This window comes from Gasterosteus aculeatus, chromosome 5 (assembly GCF_964276395.1).
Source record: "Gasterosteus aculeatus chromosome 5, fGasAcu3.hap1.1, whole genome shotgun sequence".
Lineage (NCBI taxonomy): Eukaryota > Metazoa > Chordata > Actinopteri > Perciformes > Gasterosteidae > Gasterosteus > Gasterosteus aculeatus.
Window position 1 is genome coordinate 6961621 of NC_135692.1, and position 18068 is coordinate 6979688.

Below are 18068 nucleotides of genomic sequence, written 5' to 3' on the forward strand. Positions count from 1 at the left end.
TGTTTGATATGTGCGAGCGACTCCTCGGGGATCCGGATCACAGCTTCTATCCTACAAGTTCATTTAATTTCTCGTCGTTCATGTCCCAAAACCCCCAAATATAGATTCAAAATCTACTCCGTGATAAAAGAATGCTTCATATACTAATGTGTAAAACATACAAGTCATTCATATATTAAAACAACTCAAGACTTTGGGGGTTTGTAAGAGCTGCGGGTAAATATTTGACTTTAGTGGATGTTTTCATGACACATTAAGAAGCCTGAAGGTACACGTGTCATGTTCTCCCTTTAGAGTCACATCCTGTTTGAATGTCTTTATGTTTGCGTAATAAGTATGAGGCCTCTGTAGGATGCACCACCCACAGGGCACCATCCACCCGCCCACCGGACGTAGTTGACCCGTTTGTTTGTGCAGCATCCGATCAGACTGCAGCAGCTTCTAGTGAGCCTTTAGAAAGAGCAGATAAAACGGCGCCATGCAGCAGCAGCAGCAGCGCGGCGACTTTAAGACAATCCGGGCATCTCCTCCAAGTCCACGGATGACATCATCGGTACTGTCAATGGTGTGAGGGGAGAGAGAGACATAGAGGGAGAGAGAGAGGGACGTCGGTGTCTGGTTTCGGCGGGTTTTTTTCCCTCCCTCCAAAAACAAGAAGAAAAAGAGGATCGTGACGGCGGGAATCTAGCGGGACTCGGGCGGACCGATCTCCGCTTTCTATCATATTTCATTTTATATATACATATTTTTTTTGGAGGGAGGAGGGTGGGGGTGTTGTTTCGGGTCACAGATCTCCGCGGACATGGGTCCCCGTTTCGCTGTCCGGGGTCCTGAGTGAGACGGAGGCAGCGGACCGCCGCGGAGCCGGACATCACCCGGTGAGGAGGAGGAGGAGGAGGAGGGGAGGGGGGAGGGGGGGAGTCAAGGTGTCTGCAGCCGCGTGTGTGTGTTTGGTAAATAGGAGACCAAACACAATCGTCAGATGGTCAGTGTCGGTGTTGTTTTGCTGCCCCTCCCCTGTCCCCCTCCCATCTTCTGTGGTATCTGGTGCAACTGCATGAAGTATTATTCTCCGTCGTCCTTGCTGGGGTATTTTTTTGGGAGGGAGGGGGGGGGGGTGTCATTGGTGCCCCTTGCAGCAGTACCGGGTCTCGGTTCGGGAGCAGCTCTAGAGGCTGACAGACAGCTGGAGGCTCTGTGGATGTGCAGCAGTGGCTCGTTCTGCTTTATTTCCCCGGTGGACGGGGATGAGTGCCTTTAGGTGCCCCCCCCCCCCCCAAAAAAGGACTAAATGCACTTTTAGTGCAGTATTAAGTGCATTGTCAAACTGGCTGCGGTCGTTTCCCACCATCGCTGGTCCCTGTATTTGGTGTCTCCTCAGACACACACGGGCCTTGCACGAGGGGAAACGTGACTCATTGTGAAATATCCTCAGGGGACTCCGATCCAAAATCGAGAGTGTGTGCGAATCACTTGTGCACAGGACCAGACCCCCCTTTGCAAAGCAGTGGGGAGAGTAAAATCCCGTTATGCAACTGCACGCTTTGTTTGTGGGTTTTTTTTTCTTTCTCAGAGGACAACGCTGCATTGTCCTCTCGGCAGAATGTGTCCCCGGTCAGGCAGGAGTAGGGTGGCAACGTGAGGTCCCCACGTCTTCACAGGGGGGTTTTATTCACATGAAGTGACTTTACAGCTGCAAGCAGAGCAACATTTGCCCCCCGGTGCAGTCATCCAGGCCGCACTACGTCACTGCCCTGCCTCCGTCAGCCGCACTTATCCGTCCTGCTCGTCCCTCTCGGTGATCTCTCTCCCGCGCTTCAATTTCCTTTCACGATGCAGTGCTTTCGTTTTAAAGTCCGCAGTTTGCACCACTGTCCTTGTGCTATATTGATCAGCACTGATTGATGACGGCCCAGTGTGTGTGTGTGTGTGTGTGTGTGTGTGTGTGTGTGTGTTTACTCCCTCAGTGAACAGTGGAAAGCTCGGAAGCCATGGAGTTGCGGGTGGGGAACAAGTACCGCCTCGGCAGGAAGATCGGGAGCGGATCCTTTGGAGACATATACCTCGGTGAGGATTTGGACCGTTTTGTGTCGTGTTGTCGCTCCTCATCCTGCTTAGATCCCCAAATGTGAATACGACGCATATTCGTGAGCTGTGTTGAATAGATTTCACTCCTAAACTTCACGGGGTCACGAGGCCATTTATGCGTTGGGACTGATGTGCCGGGTTAGCTGCACTACGTTGCTACCCCTAACCCCTTACCCCTAACCCCTAACCCCTAACCCCATCCCGTGTCCCCCACCAGGTTCTAACATCGCCACGGGAGAGGAAGTAGCCATCAAACTGGAATGTGTCAAAACCAAACATCCACAGCTCCACATCGAGAGCAAGTTTTACAAGATGATGCAGGGAGGAGGTGAGATGTGTTTCAGGGTTTATTCAAAGCCGGGCTAGGAGGCGCTGAGAGGCGGTGAAGGGTGTGAGGGGTGGGGTTGGGGCGGGGGGGGTGCGGGGGGTGCGTGGTTTAGGAGGCTGTGTGGTGCGTTTAGGCCGTGAAAAAGGCATTCCAGCACATTTAAGGGCATTTGAGGTGCAATCGCCGTCCGCTCGGGGCCGTGTGAGATGCTAACCGCCGCTCTGAGGTGTTGAAATGTCCATGAAGGTTAAACAAGTTAAACAAGCATTCGTGCCAAGAAAACCCAGAAATCCTTTACTGCAGTAATGTCAGACAGAACAAGTAAAGAATGAATGCATCATGTAGCATTTGTGTATATCATTATTGTTATATAGTAATATAAAGCAATGCAATATATATTAATATGTGGGTGTTTTGTTGTTATTCGCTTATATAAAAGCCAAATGCTCTAAAGCAGCGGCCATTTCCCAACCAGAGGTACTCGTGTACATGGTGTACTTCTATAGTTCACTTCAGGTCGCTTGATTTGATTTTGAGGCAACAACAACAACAACACCTGAGGACCCCTCAGAAGGGGGAGGGATCTAGTAGCTGGAATAAAGAAACGCTCCTACGGGTCAAATAAACGATGCAATAGCTGCTGTAGCAGTATGAAATAAATGCCCCCCCTCCCACACCCCCACAGTGGGAATCCCGTCCATCAAGTGGTGCGGCGCGGAGGGTGACTACAACGTCATGGTGATGGAGCTGCTGGGCCCCAGCCTGGAGGACCTGTTCAACTTCTGCTCCCGCAAGTTCAGCCTGAAGACGGTCCTGCTGCTGGCCGACCAGATGGTGAGAGGGACGGGGTTCAAGTCTCAGAGTTTCCTCCCTCGAGCCGCCCGAGGAAAACAAAAGCAAAAACGCACACGTAAGCAGCGGTGGCGATCGATAACGGGGAGGTGCTGGTTGAATTACGCCATTCCAATCGCGGAAGGTTTAACAAGGACCACAGAGGTGCGTTTAGTGCACCTCAGTTTGCACGTAACGCACTGGAGTCGATCTGGAGCCGGGAAGCTGCACAGAGTTCAATGAAGAGGATGCTGCTATTTTGAGACCGGAGCTAAACGGATCCTTTGAAAAAGGGGGAATAATTCTCACCTCAAACTTCTGGTGCTTGTTTCCCGGCCCGAGACAAAGCTCATCCCCCAACGGCCTCTGCCATAAAATCCAATTGCAATCTAGGACGCGGTGGCAAGACGGCCTAATCCTCGACGCAGGGGTCGCCCAGTGGCGTCTTTTGTGACTCTCTTTAATCCCTCGAATGTCGTTTCTCTCATTTTCTCTTTCAAACGTTCTGACTAGTTTGCTAATCGCTCTTTCTGCTTCTCCTTTCGTCTCCTCCAAAGGGACAATAACTAAGATTCGGACTGTCCCAGTGTACTAAATGCCCTCTATGTGTCTACAGAAAGGCTGGCTTACAACTATCATTTGACTCATGGCCTTTAAAACCAACTTCTTTAACTGAATATAAACTCCAGTTCATTTTACATTTAATGAAAGTGACTTGCAGAGATTTTAAAGGTAATCTATTACTGTAGTGAAGCTTTTTTCTGTTAAACTGAAGCATTCTGGGTTTTTTAGCCGTCTGTCCACCCGCCCGGCGGCACACGTGAATATACTGCCGAGCATTCGGGGGTCAAAGGTCACTGTGAACTCATAGAACTAAAATTGTGGCCATAACTAATAAGAATTTGCAGACTAAATATGACAATTTTATACAAATGTCTGTTGGGTGAGACGATGAGGCGGTTATGTACTGCGAGGCGGTAACGGACACTTAAATACGTCCTTTGTGAGTCCTTCCCCTTCATGGAAGTGCTAAACGGTCCAAATCCACTTCCTCGTTCCAGATCAGCAGAATTGAATACATCCACTCCAAGAACTTCATCCACAGGGACGTGAAGCCCGACAACTTCCTGATGGGCCTCGGCAAGAAGGGCAACCTGGTCTACATCATCGACTTCGGCCTGGCCAAGAAGTACCGAGACGCCCGAACGCACCAGCACATCCCCTACCGGGAGAACAAGAACCTGACCGGCACCGCCCGCTACGCCTCCATCAACACCCACCTGGGCATCGGTGAGGCGCCACACGCGCGCGGCGCTCGGCCTGGATGCCCACGCAGGCCGCGGGTTCTGCTAAACGCCCGTCTCTGTCTCTCCCGTCTGTCCGTCTCCACAGAGCAGTCGAGGCGAGACGACCTGGAGTCCCTGGGCTACGTGCTCATGTACTTCAACCTGGGCTCTCTGCCCTGGCAGGGGCTCAAGGCCGCCACCAAGAGGCAGAAGTACGAACGCATCAGCGAGAAGAAGATGTCCACGCCCATCGAGGTGCTCTGCAAGGGATACCCATGTGAGTAAAGGCCGGCGGAGACGGAGGAAAGAGGACGTTCCTCTCGAAAAAGCTTGACTCCACGTGCTCCATCGCTCTCCTGTGCTTCCCAGCCGAGTTCTCCACGTACCTCAACTTGTGCCGCTCGCTGCGGTTCGACGACAAGCCGGACTACTCGTACCTGAGGCAGCTCTTCAGGAACCTCTTCCACAGGCAGGGCTTCTCCTACGACTACGTCTTCGACTGGAACATGCTGAAGTTTGTGAGTGGCTCGTGCAGAACTCCGACCTGTATGATTCTCTTTAAGTTACACAGCACCTTTACAATGTGGTTTGACGTACAAGGCAAGACAATTCTAGTTATCACTGAAATAAAAATAATGTGTTTAATGAAATGCCTTCATCCTTTCCAGTGTTGATTTGTTCATTGCGCGTTTCGTCCTCACCTCCAGCACACATTCAGCCCGGCGCTGTTCCTCTGTGTTTCAGGGGGCCGGCCGGGCCGCAGACGACGGAGAGAAGGAAAGGAGGGAGGTGAAAGAGGGCGAGGAGCGAGCGGGAGGAGGCCAAAGGGGAGCCGGAGGTCGCGCTCCGCCGCCCGGTCCGAACAGAGTCAGGAACGAGGCGGCGGACGCCGCTCCCTCCACCAACCCGGCGGCTCGCGGGGTCCAGCCGTCAGGTCAGGATGCCCCCCCCCCCCCCCCCCACCCCCGCGTGGCACCAGAGATGCAACCTATAACAGAACAGACTGAGTCTAAATCAAAGCGCGTGCGCTCGCTTCGCCTGTTTGTAGGTAACCGCTCGCCTCAGGCCGGCAGGGCCGAGCGGGCCGAGCGGGAGAGGAAGGTGGCCATGAGGCTCCACCGCGGGGCCCCCGCCAACGTGTCCTCCTCCGACCTCAACGCACGCCTGGAGCAGCCGCGTGTCGCTGGATCACAGGTGGGCAGATTCCATCCGGCTTTCACTCTGACGTGAAAACAAACCCAGCAGGATAATTCACCAAAGCCGTTAGTGTTTGTAATTAGCAAACTGTCCGCGCTGCTCTTCCATTTGTTAACACCCAGAATCCTTCCATCACTCCCACATGCAACAAGCAATTTGGTTTAATTTACAACCCTCATGACGCTCAAATACAGTCTTGATTTGAATGAGTTAACGATAAAGCAGACGGAGCGTCTGGGTATGTTTCTATAAACTTATAAACTATAAACAGTTTTTTTTCCCGCAGATTTCTTTTGCCTCTAATCAATGCTTCTCGTCTCCCCCTCCACACGCAGGTCAGTGTGCCGTTTGAACATCTGGCAAAGTGAGTTATCCCTGGCTGAAGGTGAGTACGGACACGTCTTTGACTCTAACACACGCACACAAACCGCATGCTTGAACAGCCGTCCATGTCTTTCGTCCTGGGTGACCCCTGACCCTTACCATTCATAGACGTAAAGAAAGAAGCTGTTGGCACTATGCGAAAAATTGTTCTACAACCGCAGTGATTCAGAGGGATAAGAACTGAAAATTACAATCATTTAGCAAATACATAGTCAAGTAGACGGAGGCAAGGTGTTAGATGGTAAATGAATAGTGAAACATTCAACATGACGTTTTTTATTTAACGTTTTCTTCTCCCTAGAATTTGAAAAGGTTGTCCTGAGTGTAGAATGAGTGTTGCTCCCCCATTGTGTTCCACAACGGGACAGTTTTTAACAGGCAGGATGTACATGTTGTTGGAGGCATTCAGCCACGACGGATTATTGGAAGTTTTAATTTAGCTTTTTCTGGAAAATCTAGAAAATCCCCCCAAAAATATTACAACTCCAAGTAAAAAAAATCTGTGTCTCAAGGAAGTGTTAACAAGAAAGGTCTTGTCTTATTGCTGATGTATATCATAAAAAAACAGGTACTTTGCAGACACTGCTGTAAATATAATAATAATGTCTGGGTGTTTATAAAGAAATACTCGTGAGGGAATTTAAGCTGCTGAGGAAAATACCAAAAACCAGCAGCCACATTCATTTGAGGCCTGGTTTAAAAGATTAACGTCTTCAGTAGGAACTAATAGGCTTTGGGTCGAGTGCGACAGAAAGGAGTAAGAAAGTCACAATGTATCCAGAGAGACTAATTTATTGTTTGTATCACTTCATGGGATTCGTTGACACAATAAATACAGAACGTCCTATCATTTACCCACAAGTAACACATCTCTTCTTTTTTCTGTTGTGGTTTCTTTGTGGTTCAGCAGCTGCAGGGTATCAAGTACCTCTTACTTTTCAAATGGATGAATGAGAACATGAGTGACAGCAGGGGGACGAGAGGAGCAGGGGGGAGGCGTTTGGGGCCCTTGAAGGAGGGGATGGAGGCCGCGCACTGGTGACCAGGAGGAGCCGGGGGGAAGTCGACCTGATGGAAAACCCGGCGGGTGACACTTGACTGGTGAACTGCTTTTTCGGGGATGCGGCCTGGAAGGTGGATGCGGCTAAAACCACACACAGGCCCCGCCCCTTCTTTAATAATATTCACCTGCGCATCGACCCACGGGCTCAACTTGCAAAAAAAAAAACACACAAAAAAAAGCATCACAAAGCGCACAAAATGGACTTAATTACACACGTTGCGCTGTGGTGGGTAAAAAAACATCAACTATTAACTTGCTACGAGCTACATCCGCTGCTTATGGTGTTGGTGGTGGACGGGGCTGCTTCTGGTCCATCCGTGTCAGTGTCTGTCTCCGTGTCTTCGTGTTTTGGACTGGCCTCAGAGGAGGAGGGGAAGGCGACTGTTTCGATGAGTTTCCCATGAATCGTAACAGGAGGCCGGACCCCCGATTTAAAACCTCCTTTTCTTCAGCACACTTGTCACTCTCTCGCCTGCGGACGCGCTCGTCGGATGTGGAACGGGCCGAAGCAGGAAGGCCGCGAGGATTGTGTGATACGATAGTCCAGCTCCGGCATGAAAAGACTTGAGAACGTTATAAGGATCTTGGTGGCAGAATTAGCCACCTCATTAGTTTTGCTTTTTATAATTACATGTACAATGTAAATAGCTTTTGCCAGAATGCGACAGATAGTTTGACGATGGCGGCCAGGAGAGGGGACGACTGTTTACTTCCTGACTGCTCTGGGGCAAGATGAGGAGCATTTGTACCACCGACCTTTAGAGTCCGTCAGAAGTGTGTGTTTTTGTTCCCGCTGAGCAATGACAGAGCGCTCCTTGTTAATACTTCAGTCCGGACGGACTGATGCCGCGGCTGGAAATGAGCAGTCTGATGTTCGGTACATTTCTTTACCATGCTTCATCTTTATAACTATAATATTTGTGTATATTTTCTGAATCAATAAAAATATACACAGCTTATACAGATTTCTAGTCTTCTGTTTTAACTGATTATTACAATTACTTGACGATTAACTATTAATTTATTATTATTTGATACTAAATATATATTCATTTGTTTACTATGAATTTGTTTATGTACATATACTAAGTTTTGTGAATGGCAGACACTCCTTAAATCCTTGAAATTCACCTTAACGTGTTCATGTATTGAAATGGAACATTATATACATATATACACAAAAAATGTATCACCTTTTCTTTTTTAAGAACAATTTGGGCCTTAATCCGACTGAAATCAGAGGCCGTAGAGTTATGTGTTTGTGTATTTGCTGCAGTGTTAATCACGCCAATGTGTCTTTATGCTGTTATTGAGCGGTTCATTTTCTAGAGTTGTTTTATGGTGTAGTTTATTTGTATCATCTTTCGTCAAGAAGGTCATTATTTGTACTGTACATGGAAATGTACTAGCAAAAAAAAAGAAAATGATGCTGTTCTTGTAAAAAAAAAAAAAAGCTTGGGTAAAATTAATGTAGTTTATAAAAGCTATAAAATGGTACATTGTTATAGCCAGTACATTGTTATTACGCATAACAAGGTACCTCTTTATTATTATTATCATTATAATTATTATTATTATTATGCTGCGTATTTGTGGCCCACTTACTCTAACAGGACAGGAAGTAAAGAACAAATAACTAATGCTTGTTTATGTCTCCCACATTCCCGACGCCGCTCTGCCGGACCGAGAATAGACCCGCGCATGCTCAGTATTTGCTGAACAAACCCCGCCCGGTTCCGGGTTAACACTGGCCTGTGATTGGCTGAACGGGTGGCACAGGCTCGTCCTCCCTGTGTGGGCGGGGCTTCTCTGACCTGGTGTTAATCCGACCAGGATCGGTTTGAAATCAGCGGAGTGGAGAAAGGAGCCGAAAGGAATGACGGAGTCGGCAGTTTTAACTTCAGAAACACGGAGGTTCGACAACGTGAATGCGCAGAGGAGTAAAAGGGTCAAGTAGAAGTTTAACATGGGACTCTAACTTTTGGGGGGGGGGGTTTTGCGGGGGAGGGAGTCCGTCGAGGCTCAACATGGATGATCCGTGCAGCTCTGAAGAAGAATTGAGGCTTTTCTCAGGCTGACTTTTCTTGTCTGACGGAGCTGAGGAGTTTTATCTCAAGGTGAGCGTGCAAAGGCCTCACCTGAACTCAACACGTTTTGTTGCCCGACTTATAAACATGTCTTTTTTTTTTTTTTTTACAATTCCCAGGTCTAAATATCAAAAATCCAAGCTTTGAACAGACATCAGCAAAGGTAAGTCTCTTCAAACTGTGTCATTTGTGGCTAATTTATACCCCCCCCATCCCTCCACATCAACCCTTTCCATCTGTTGCGTTTCTTTCTTCCTCACCCTCTGTCTCTCTGGTCGTATTATTGTGTGTGTGTGTGTGTGTGTGTGTGTGTGTGTGTGTGTGTGTGTGTGTGTGTGTGTGTGTGTGTGGCTGACCTTTCAAACGACACACACACAGATGTCCCCTCGCATTGTGTGTGTGTTGCTGCTGATGCCTTCACTTCTCCTCGTTGACGCGTAGATCTGCTGATGCCTGTCACATCCATACAAACACACACCGGCTCCTCTCAGTCTGACACACATCATGTGCAGAGCAGCAGTTCAATCACCTGCTTTTAATGCAGAGAAATATGATGGCATTAATATGTCAGCCTGTGATTGTCCGGCCTGAGGGCTCTGTGACCTTGTGCTGATGGGTCACAATGAAGGATGCACCCTTTGTCATTCAGTGAACATCATTTATTTGTATCTGAAACGTGTGGTTGTGTTCAGGGTTCAGGGCCCACAGACAGCAGCCTCAACCCTATTTGGTCTGTCGGTGGTCAATGTAGGAGATGTAGGAACTAACACCAACATTTGTTCTGTTTCCAGAGAGTCCCACGCGCAAACCATCGTACAAACCCGCAGTGTCTCTGTGTTTATCCGTGTGCTCTGACGATGTGGATCCATCGTCTCACAGTTCCCCCACCTCTGTGTCCTGTGTCCCTTGCAGATGTTGACGCCGTGGAGGCGGGACGTGCCGCTCTCAGAGAGGCTGGGGGAGGACCCCGTCCTGGCGGCGGCCCCCGCGCCCCCGCCGACGGCCGCCCCGGCGGGCCCCAACATGTCGTGGCTCCCTGAGGCCCCGTTGCTGAGCCAGGACCAGCCCATCTTCCTCATGACCCCAGCGGCTCAGGCTGTGTCCGGCTTCTTCGTCTGGACCGCGCTCATCCTCACCTGTCACCAGGTGACTGCTTCCAAACAGCATAACTAGCGAGCAGGAGGAGGTCGGGGGAGGGGGGGGGTTAAATCATCCTCATCTTTAAACTGTTCATAATTACTGCGCAGGAGACCCAGATGTTGTGATTTGAGCAGATTGGCTTTTTATGCTCACAAAGACGTAAACTAGAGGCAGCAGGCAGGTGTTTGTGCGCTGCTAACACACACTCACACACACACATCTGCTCAGGCCCGGGGAAGGGTAGGGGTTGCTTGGCAACATCCCTCAGCAGGTGTTTGTGATACATGAGCATATGCGTACGCACACACACACACACACACACACACACACACACGTACAGGTGAAACTTGATCTAGGTGGATGAAAAGCTGTGTGTGTTTTTTTCTCTTTCACACATTCCTGAGCGATGACGCGGGTGATCTAATGTATTGATTAAGGTCACTGAGAGACAGAAACATCAACTATAGTCCTAACAGCGCCCTCGTCCTTCCCTGTGAAGCTCTGTTCTTATCTCCCTACTCGTGTATTTGAACCTTTGCTTCAGGCTCATCCCAAGTAAGAACGGAGAAGCCGCTTTTCACAGAGTAGAATATCTTATTTTAATCTCCCCTGTAAACTGAATGTCATTTGTGTCTCTTTGTCTCCCTCCCCCAGATCTACATGCACCTCCGTTTCTACAGCTCCCCGAGGGAGCAGCGGCACATCGTGCGGATCCTCTTCATCGTTCCCATCTACGCCTTCGACTCCTGGCTCAGCCTCCTCTTCTTCACCAACGACCAGTACTACGTGTACTTTGACACCGTGCGGGACTGCTACGAGGGTGAGGCCGCGCTGCCGTCCGCTCGGCCCGCGACCTGCGGTGACGGTGCAGCTTTTTGTAAACAGCATCGACTCAGTGGACAACTGGGGCAGAGGGGAGGGGGGGGGGGGGCGTCGATGAAATGCTTTGCTTTGTCAGTACAGTACACAAGAACACCGCTTGGCCCCTGGAGCAGTAATTCTGGTTGCACGGGGGGGGGGGAAGCCGGCCAACGTTAGATAAGTGGTTATTCCCACCGAGGGACCAGCCGGGCTGCAAAAACGGATGGAAAAGAGGCATCTTCCTCAGCTCATTTGTTGAAAGGCATTGTGATCAAATCTGTCTGTCCATCAACAAATTACCCCCTCCCTGTTTATCTGGTGCCCCTCTCACTCTTATTATATTCTCGTCTTTCGTTGGCTGGCCATGTATTTGTTTATCGGTTTACTGCATTTTGAATTGTCTTGTAGCAGTTTGTTTTAGTTTACCAGCGTTTTTTTGTTAACCTCGTGGTTTGCTTCGTGGAACCTGAGTTTGATTTTGACTTTTAGTGGAGTCAGTGCGACGACGATCTATGGATCTATTGAAATTGGAAGGTAGGCATGAGACGATGGCTGTGTGGAGGGCCTCTAGCGCTCTGACTCTCTGACCGAGGCTCCAGGATGAACTCGGGATCGGAATACTCACGAGTCACTTCCTGAATCTGCGAATTGCAAATGCATTTTAATGCAAAGGGGGTGGCGCTCCATGTACGGTTGTATCTTTCAACCAAATCCCTCCAATTTATCCTCCTGTTGCTGTCCGCTCCTCCTCCTCCCGTCTGCTTTCCGCCTCCCACAATGCAGCTCGATCTTTTTCTGTTGCATGGCAACGACCCTCGCAAATCTTCCCCATCAGCCGCAACGGCTGCATCACATGCCAAGACTTTCTCTCTCAACCAAACTTTTTTGCAAAGTTCAGATTCTCATTGTATGTTGGTCTACTGTATCACCGTGGCAACCAGCCAGGCCTGACTGGAAGGAGGGGGGGGGGGGGGGACCTCGGCGAGAAGGGAAAGAGCACAATGGTGAGAGAGGGAGGGAGAGACCGAGAGAGAGAGCTGCACAGACCAACCAGCTGCCATCGCTCAGCTCTTTGTGTTGGAGTCAGAGCCCGAAAAACACGTCAGCATCGTCTGACGTGAGAGCGCAGAAGGCACCGACGGCGTGTGCGTGTTTCAGGGGGCGGGCGGGTGGAGCCGGGCCGAAGTCAGAGTGACAAAAGGCGAATGTGACAACTCATCGGCTAATGTGAGGTAACGAGAATCACTGCCAGCAGTACAGCTGCTCTGAGATCAGTGTTGTGACACACGCAAGATGTGTCACATTTCCTTCGCAGTGACCCTTTTACGCAGCGCTTCCCGCTCGCCGCGTCTCACATGCACAGTCATGAGAGCGGAGTGCGTTAACAGGATTAGCGGTCGTCATCAGCCTCACCGGAGCTGGACAGAGGAGCGATAAGCCGCTGGTCACGAGAGACGAGTCGGGTGGAGATCCGTCCCTCCGCCTGAGGCGGCTGTGTGCTTCTGATCTTCTCTCCTCGCCGGGTCAGCTTTTAGATTCTGATGTTGCGGCTTGAGGTCCGAGACAAATTCCGGGCCGCGGTTCAACGGGTTTAATATGTCAGGTTACACTCAAGCATGTGTGAGCCAGTAGAGGGTCACTGGAGGAACCCTGACACACGTGAACAGGCGGTTTATTGACTCCGTCGGGACAAAGTCATCACTTTGACTCTCAGTTGAAGCTCATCTGATCTTGAAGGTTTCACCTCCACAACGTTGCACAGAGTCTGGATGCTGACAGCTTCCTCCCATCCCCGTGGGTCGACCTCTTTCTTGACCGTGTCGGCGTCTGAATAGAGATGATGATGATAACGTTTTCTTTATCCCCTCGTTCCTCCTCAGCATTTGTGATTTACAACTTCCTGAGCCTGTGCTATGAATACCTGGGAGGAGAGAGCGCCATCATGGCCGAGATCCGAGGGAAGCCCATCGAGTGAGAACTACCCCCCCTCTAATTTACATTTAAAATCAACACCAATGGGTGAGCCCATGTTCTCCCAAATATGAAGAAACATGCCGTTTGAACCCGGGCGCTTCGTCCCACCAGGTCCAGCTGCATGTACGGGACGTGCTGCCTGAGGGGGAAGGCCTACTCCATCGGCCTGCTGCGCTTCTGTAAGCAGGCCACCCTGCAGTTCTGCGTGGTCAAGCCGCTCATGGCCGCCGTCACCGTCATCCTGCAGGCCTACGGCAAATACAAGGACGGAGACTTCAAGTGAGAAAGAAAGAAAACAGTAACTTGTGGATGACTGCTTCTATTTCAGGATGAATGGACCCAGACGGCTTCAGTTCGGGCATCAATCTCTCACGGGAGATTTAGGCTTTTTAGCACAACCGGCCTGTTAATCAACGACTTCTTCTTCTTTCTCCACAGTGTTGCCAGCGGTTACCTGTACGTGACCATCGTCTACAACGTCTCCGTTAGCTTGTCCTTGTACGCCCTCTTCCTCTTCTACTTCTCCACCCGGGAGCTGCTGAGCCCGTACAGCCCCATGCTCAAGTTCCTCATGGTCAAGTCGGTCATCTTCCTCTCCTTCTGGCAGGGTGAGGCGGACCTTCACTTCCTGTTTCGTACGCGCACACGCCCCCCCCGCCCGCTTCCGCACTAAGAAGCCGCATGTCCTTCCTTCGCTCAGGCATGCTGCTGGCCATCCTGGAGAAGTGCGGCGCCATCCCCCAGATCAACTCCGTGGAGGTGTCCGTCGGCGAGGGGACGGTCGCCGCCGGCTACCAGAACTTCATCATCTGCGTCGAGATGTTCTTCGCGGCGCTGGCCCTGCGCCACGCGTTCACATACAGAGTCTACATGGACAAGAGCCTGGATTCACACGGTGAGGACGGGGGGCTCACGGGACGATCAGTAGCGCCACGCCACAGTTTACTGTGACAAAGAGAACCATCTTGTTTCCGTCTAACAGCTTTTCCCCTCTGGTTCATTTCCTTGGGCTGCCATGTGTTAGTTTCCTTCATCTTTCTGTCGCGCCTCTTTCTACTTTGTCCGCGTTATGATTTTCTTCTTCTCGTTATTTTCTACACCTCCATCTTCATGTGTCTCTTTTCTTTTCTGCTGTGCCATAAAGGACCTCTTCCTACATATGGAGAGTTTGGTAGGTTGAACACTCACAGTGCTCCAACACCCCCCCCCCCTTTTTTTGTTTTGTTAATGTAACCACTGTTCTTAGATTTTCTTCCATGTGTATCCGAGGTTTGGATGTTAAGTTTTAGTTTCTGTTCTGGTCCCTTTACGTCTTCCTGAATGGATCATCTTTTTCTTTCTCTCCACATCCCTGTGAACTGAACCACTTTCCGTTCCCTCTCTAAATCACATCCACTGTTCCCTTACAACAACCCCCCCCCCACACACGCTTTATCTTCCACTCCTCGTCCTGCTGTTCAGCACCCTCTAAATCACTGATGCCCCCTCCTTCGGTCTTTTCATCTCCCACCCGTCTCCTCTTCCACTAAAACCCCTTTTTTTCTCCCTCTGACTCTATTCTCACTGCTTCTCCTTTCCTGCCCTCCCCCATCCTAGTTGCCCCTGCTCAAATCCTCCCCCCCATCCCTTTGTTTTCTCTGCGTTTTCATCCCTCATCCTTTCGGACCCTCATTTCCCTGACTTCTGACCGCCTGTTATGCTCCGCCTCCCTCAGGCCGCCGCGCCCCCATGAAGAGCATCTCCAGCAGCCTGAAGGAGACCATGAACCCGGGCGACATGGTGCAGGACGCCATCCACAACTTCTCCCCGGCCTACCAGCAGTACACCCAGCAGTCCACGCTGGAGCAGGGGGCGCCGGCCGCCGTGTCCCGCGCCCGCGGGGCCGGCGGTGGCGGCGGCGGGAGCGGCCGCGGCGACACGGAGAAGACGCTGCTGCTCAGCTCCGACGACGAGTTCTAGAGAACGGCGTCCAGAAGGTGTTGGTGGCAGATGGTACTTGATGCTCTTCAGGGTGTGAGTGAGCAGGCAGGTGTGAGTTTGACGGTTTTCTGTTTTTTTGACGCTGTCCGTGAAGGCGAGGACCCGGATGATCCCAGACTCTCTCCTCTGGTCGGAACACTTTGAGCCCGTTTGGCCTTTTACAACGCTGGCCAGGAACTGGAGCTTGAGTTCAGGTTGCAAAGTGTTGGCGTGAGTCACACTCTTCCATACTGAGTCATCGCGGACTTTTTGGAATGTTTTCCGGCTCGGATGATTTCACATTTCTGCTCCGTCTGGCGGAAACATTATCGTCCAACGGGATTTATTATTTTTTCGTTCTGGACCTGATTCGTTTCACATTCTTCAGCACCTCTTGTTTTTAGATTGTCGTTGGTTTATACAACGGGTTGAATTTCTCCATGATATCAAATATCTTTTTAAGTTTTATAAACGTTTCAAAGTTTTAGCTTCATCATTTTTAATGAATTTGCAGCAATTAAAACCATTCACTGGCATGTCGGGATGCAGTTCAAGAGAAGCCAAGTCAACAAAGTGAGTTAATGTCAGCGGTATGGATCCGTGTTGTTATTGATATCGGGGGTGGCAGATTATAAACCCTACAGAACATCTGCTGCGGGGCTGAAGGGCGACGGCCAGCCGGTCAGGATTACACTAGCTGGTGTAATTTCTATGGCTGGGATTAAAGCTGGTGCCTGTTTCACTCAGGAAGTGGACCAGTGATGTAGGTTAACTGGATTTAGGGATAAATGAGAGAGGAATATAGGTTACTAATAACTATACATGCTTGTTCTGAGCAGTGCTATCAAAGGAATAAAGCTCTTCTCTGGTCATATACCAACATTATAAATGTTAAAACTAAAATAGGAACATTTCATCACGTGTGTGCGTGGAGGAATTACTCTGAGTTCTCTGTTTCAGCCAGCGACCAACTGGTGACAACAGTAGCGACTGGTAAATAAGTCAATAAGTCAGACTTATTTTAGTTTAATTCTAAATATCCACCCGTTTCCCCACCTTAGTAGAGACCCGTCCATCCAAGTCCATCCCGAACAAGTGAGGTTCTGTACTTCCTCTCACACACCTGCTTTGCCTGGTTTCAGTATTGTTACGTTTTTTGCATTTTTACAGTTCTTATCTAAAACTGTGACAAATGTGAAAGAAAAACAGAATATTAGCACACTAACATGGAAAAATATATCATGCAATTATAATATAGTTACATTATACAGCATTCACTGTTAAATAACATATACTGCATTTTCCTTCACTCTGATGCTCTTTGTCCTGAAGTCCTTGAGGTCCTGAGTGGGTCACTGGGAGTCCACCAGGGGGCCGCGAAGACCAGCAGGCGGCCATTCATCTCCCACACGTTAAGCTGCACATGCAACCGCTTTGTCTGAGCACCAGTCTGTCGCTTGGTTTAATCCCATCATCGCTCTGTGGCTTTTTGTCCTCAGAGGAAAGAAGAACGCCTCAGACTGCGGTCATATGGGTCTTTTCTCTCTCTCTTTTTGTGTTGTTTGTACTTCTTCCTGACATAATATTGGTTTTAAACAGGACAGAAGCCACGTCTGTGCACAGGAGCAAGCGGGCTACTTGGATCATTTCTTGTTGACATCCAGCTCCAAGTGACGCTGAGTCTCCTTTTATAAACGCTGTTCGTCGTGTTGCCATTAGGTTACAAGCTGTGTGCACAGCGTCTTGTCTAAATAAATTCTAATGCTGAATCACTGAATGCTGTAATTCGCTGGCGAGCTTGAACTTCGTCCTGTTTCTCTACTTGTTCAGATGTATGAGTAATGCTGTAAATAGTTTGACGTGCTTCCTTCAGAAGGACACGCAGTGATGTATGTTTCAGTAGTCATATATGAGACGGAGCGAGAACAAAGAGACCTAGTTTTGTAATTTTACTTCATGTGTCTTTTCATTGGGCTGACTTGTGTTTAATAAAGCTGCTCATGACGCTATTATTTCATGTCAAATGGAGAAGATATAATAAAAATATATTTAGTCTGGTATGGGAGTTAACCGCTTGTTTGTTTAGTTTAAGGCATCATGTGAACTGTTTAAAGATCCTCTAAATGGATACACTGCTTCAAAAAATGTCAAGTATTTTATTTTTGATTAAATTAAATAAACTGGATAACATCTCATAATTGTGTTTTGTGTTAAGATTATTTGTTTCAAGTTACCACAGATTTTTTTCTCAGCATGTTACTGGGTAGGACCAAATGAAGATGCAACGCTGCTGAAATTCTTTAACCGTTTACTAAAACAGACAATATCCCAAAATGACGCAGTCGCAGCTGAAAGCCAGATCCCGCTTGATGGCCTTCAAGGCGAAGGCACAACGCATCCACCAGGGGGCGACACATGTCGGGTTTTCACACGCAAAGCTCAGGAAGCTTTTAGGCTTCAACCTGACATCATCATCCCAATAAGGAGTCAATGGAGGCCGAGTTCATCCCAAAACCGCACAGGTGAAACGTATCCGATGGGTGTTACCATGGAGATTTCTCTCCTGATGACACGCGGTGCAGGTAGGATGAAGAATAACAGATTCCTTGGATGCAGAAATATAAAGCTTTGTGTAACACGTCTGTTTTTCCTGACTCAGCATGTTTTTGCATGTACAGCCTTTGCAGGTTTAATTCGAATTGGTTGTTAAATGGAGAGAAATGGCTTGTCTTCGCAGGCGAGCTCCTAAAGCCTCTACATTTCATCCTCGGTTATAAATAAACTCAGTTTCTACTTTGACCCTCGAGTGTAACTTCTGATCCAGAGATAACTTGTGACATCCTGTCGATACCCTTCCTCTCTGCTGGTCC

General features: G+C 49.3%; 2 protein-coding genes across 6 annotated transcripts; both read left to right on the top strand.

Annotated features, from left to right (window-relative positions):
- The first annotated feature begins 398 nt into the window (after nucleotides 1-398).
- csnk1e (casein kinase 1, epsilon) lies at nucleotides 399-8136 on the top strand. Of its 4 annotated transcripts, none has more exons than XM_040175988.2 (11): nucleotides 399-553; nucleotides 1968-2067; nucleotides 2306-2416; nucleotides 3102-3250; nucleotides 4309-4537; nucleotides 4640-4810; nucleotides 4903-5051; nucleotides 5278-5467; nucleotides 5582-5727; nucleotides 6066-6115; nucleotides 7022-8136. In XM_040175988.2, exons 2-10 carry the CDS (start codon nucleotides 1992-1994, stop codon nucleotides 6096-6098), a joined length of 1254 nt encoding a protein of 417 aa, XP_040031922.1. In that variant the 5' UTR covers nucleotides 399-553; nucleotides 1968-1991; the 3' UTR covers nucleotides 6099-6115; nucleotides 7022-8136. The 4 variants fall into 4 exon arrangements, with proteins under 4 accessions (XP_040031922.1, XP_077958968.1, XP_040031921.1 ...); XM_078102842.1 differs by having other exon boundaries at nucleotides 7025-8136; XM_040175987.2 differs by having other exon boundaries at nucleotides 404-878.
- An 836-nt stretch (nucleotides 8137-8972) lies between these two features.
- Nucleotides 8973-17393, top strand: tmem184ba (transmembrane protein 184ba). Of its 2 annotated transcripts, XM_040175985.2 has the most exons (10): nucleotides 8973-9294; nucleotides 9384-9427; nucleotides 10177-10410; nucleotides 11059-11224; nucleotides 13146-13236; nucleotides 13351-13518; nucleotides 13678-13847; nucleotides 13940-14134; nucleotides 14384-14410; nucleotides 14954-17393. In XM_040175985.2, exons 3-10 carry the CDS (start codon nucleotides 10177-10179, stop codon nucleotides 15196-15198), a joined length of 1296 nt encoding a protein of 431 aa, XP_040031919.1. In that variant the 5' UTR covers nucleotides 8973-9294; nucleotides 9384-9427; the 3' UTR covers nucleotides 15199-17393. The 2 variants fall into 2 exon arrangements, with proteins under 2 accessions (XP_040031919.1, XP_040031920.1); XM_040175986.2 differs by lacking the exon at nucleotides 14384-14410.
- Nucleotides 17394-18068: the final 675 nt, after the last annotated feature.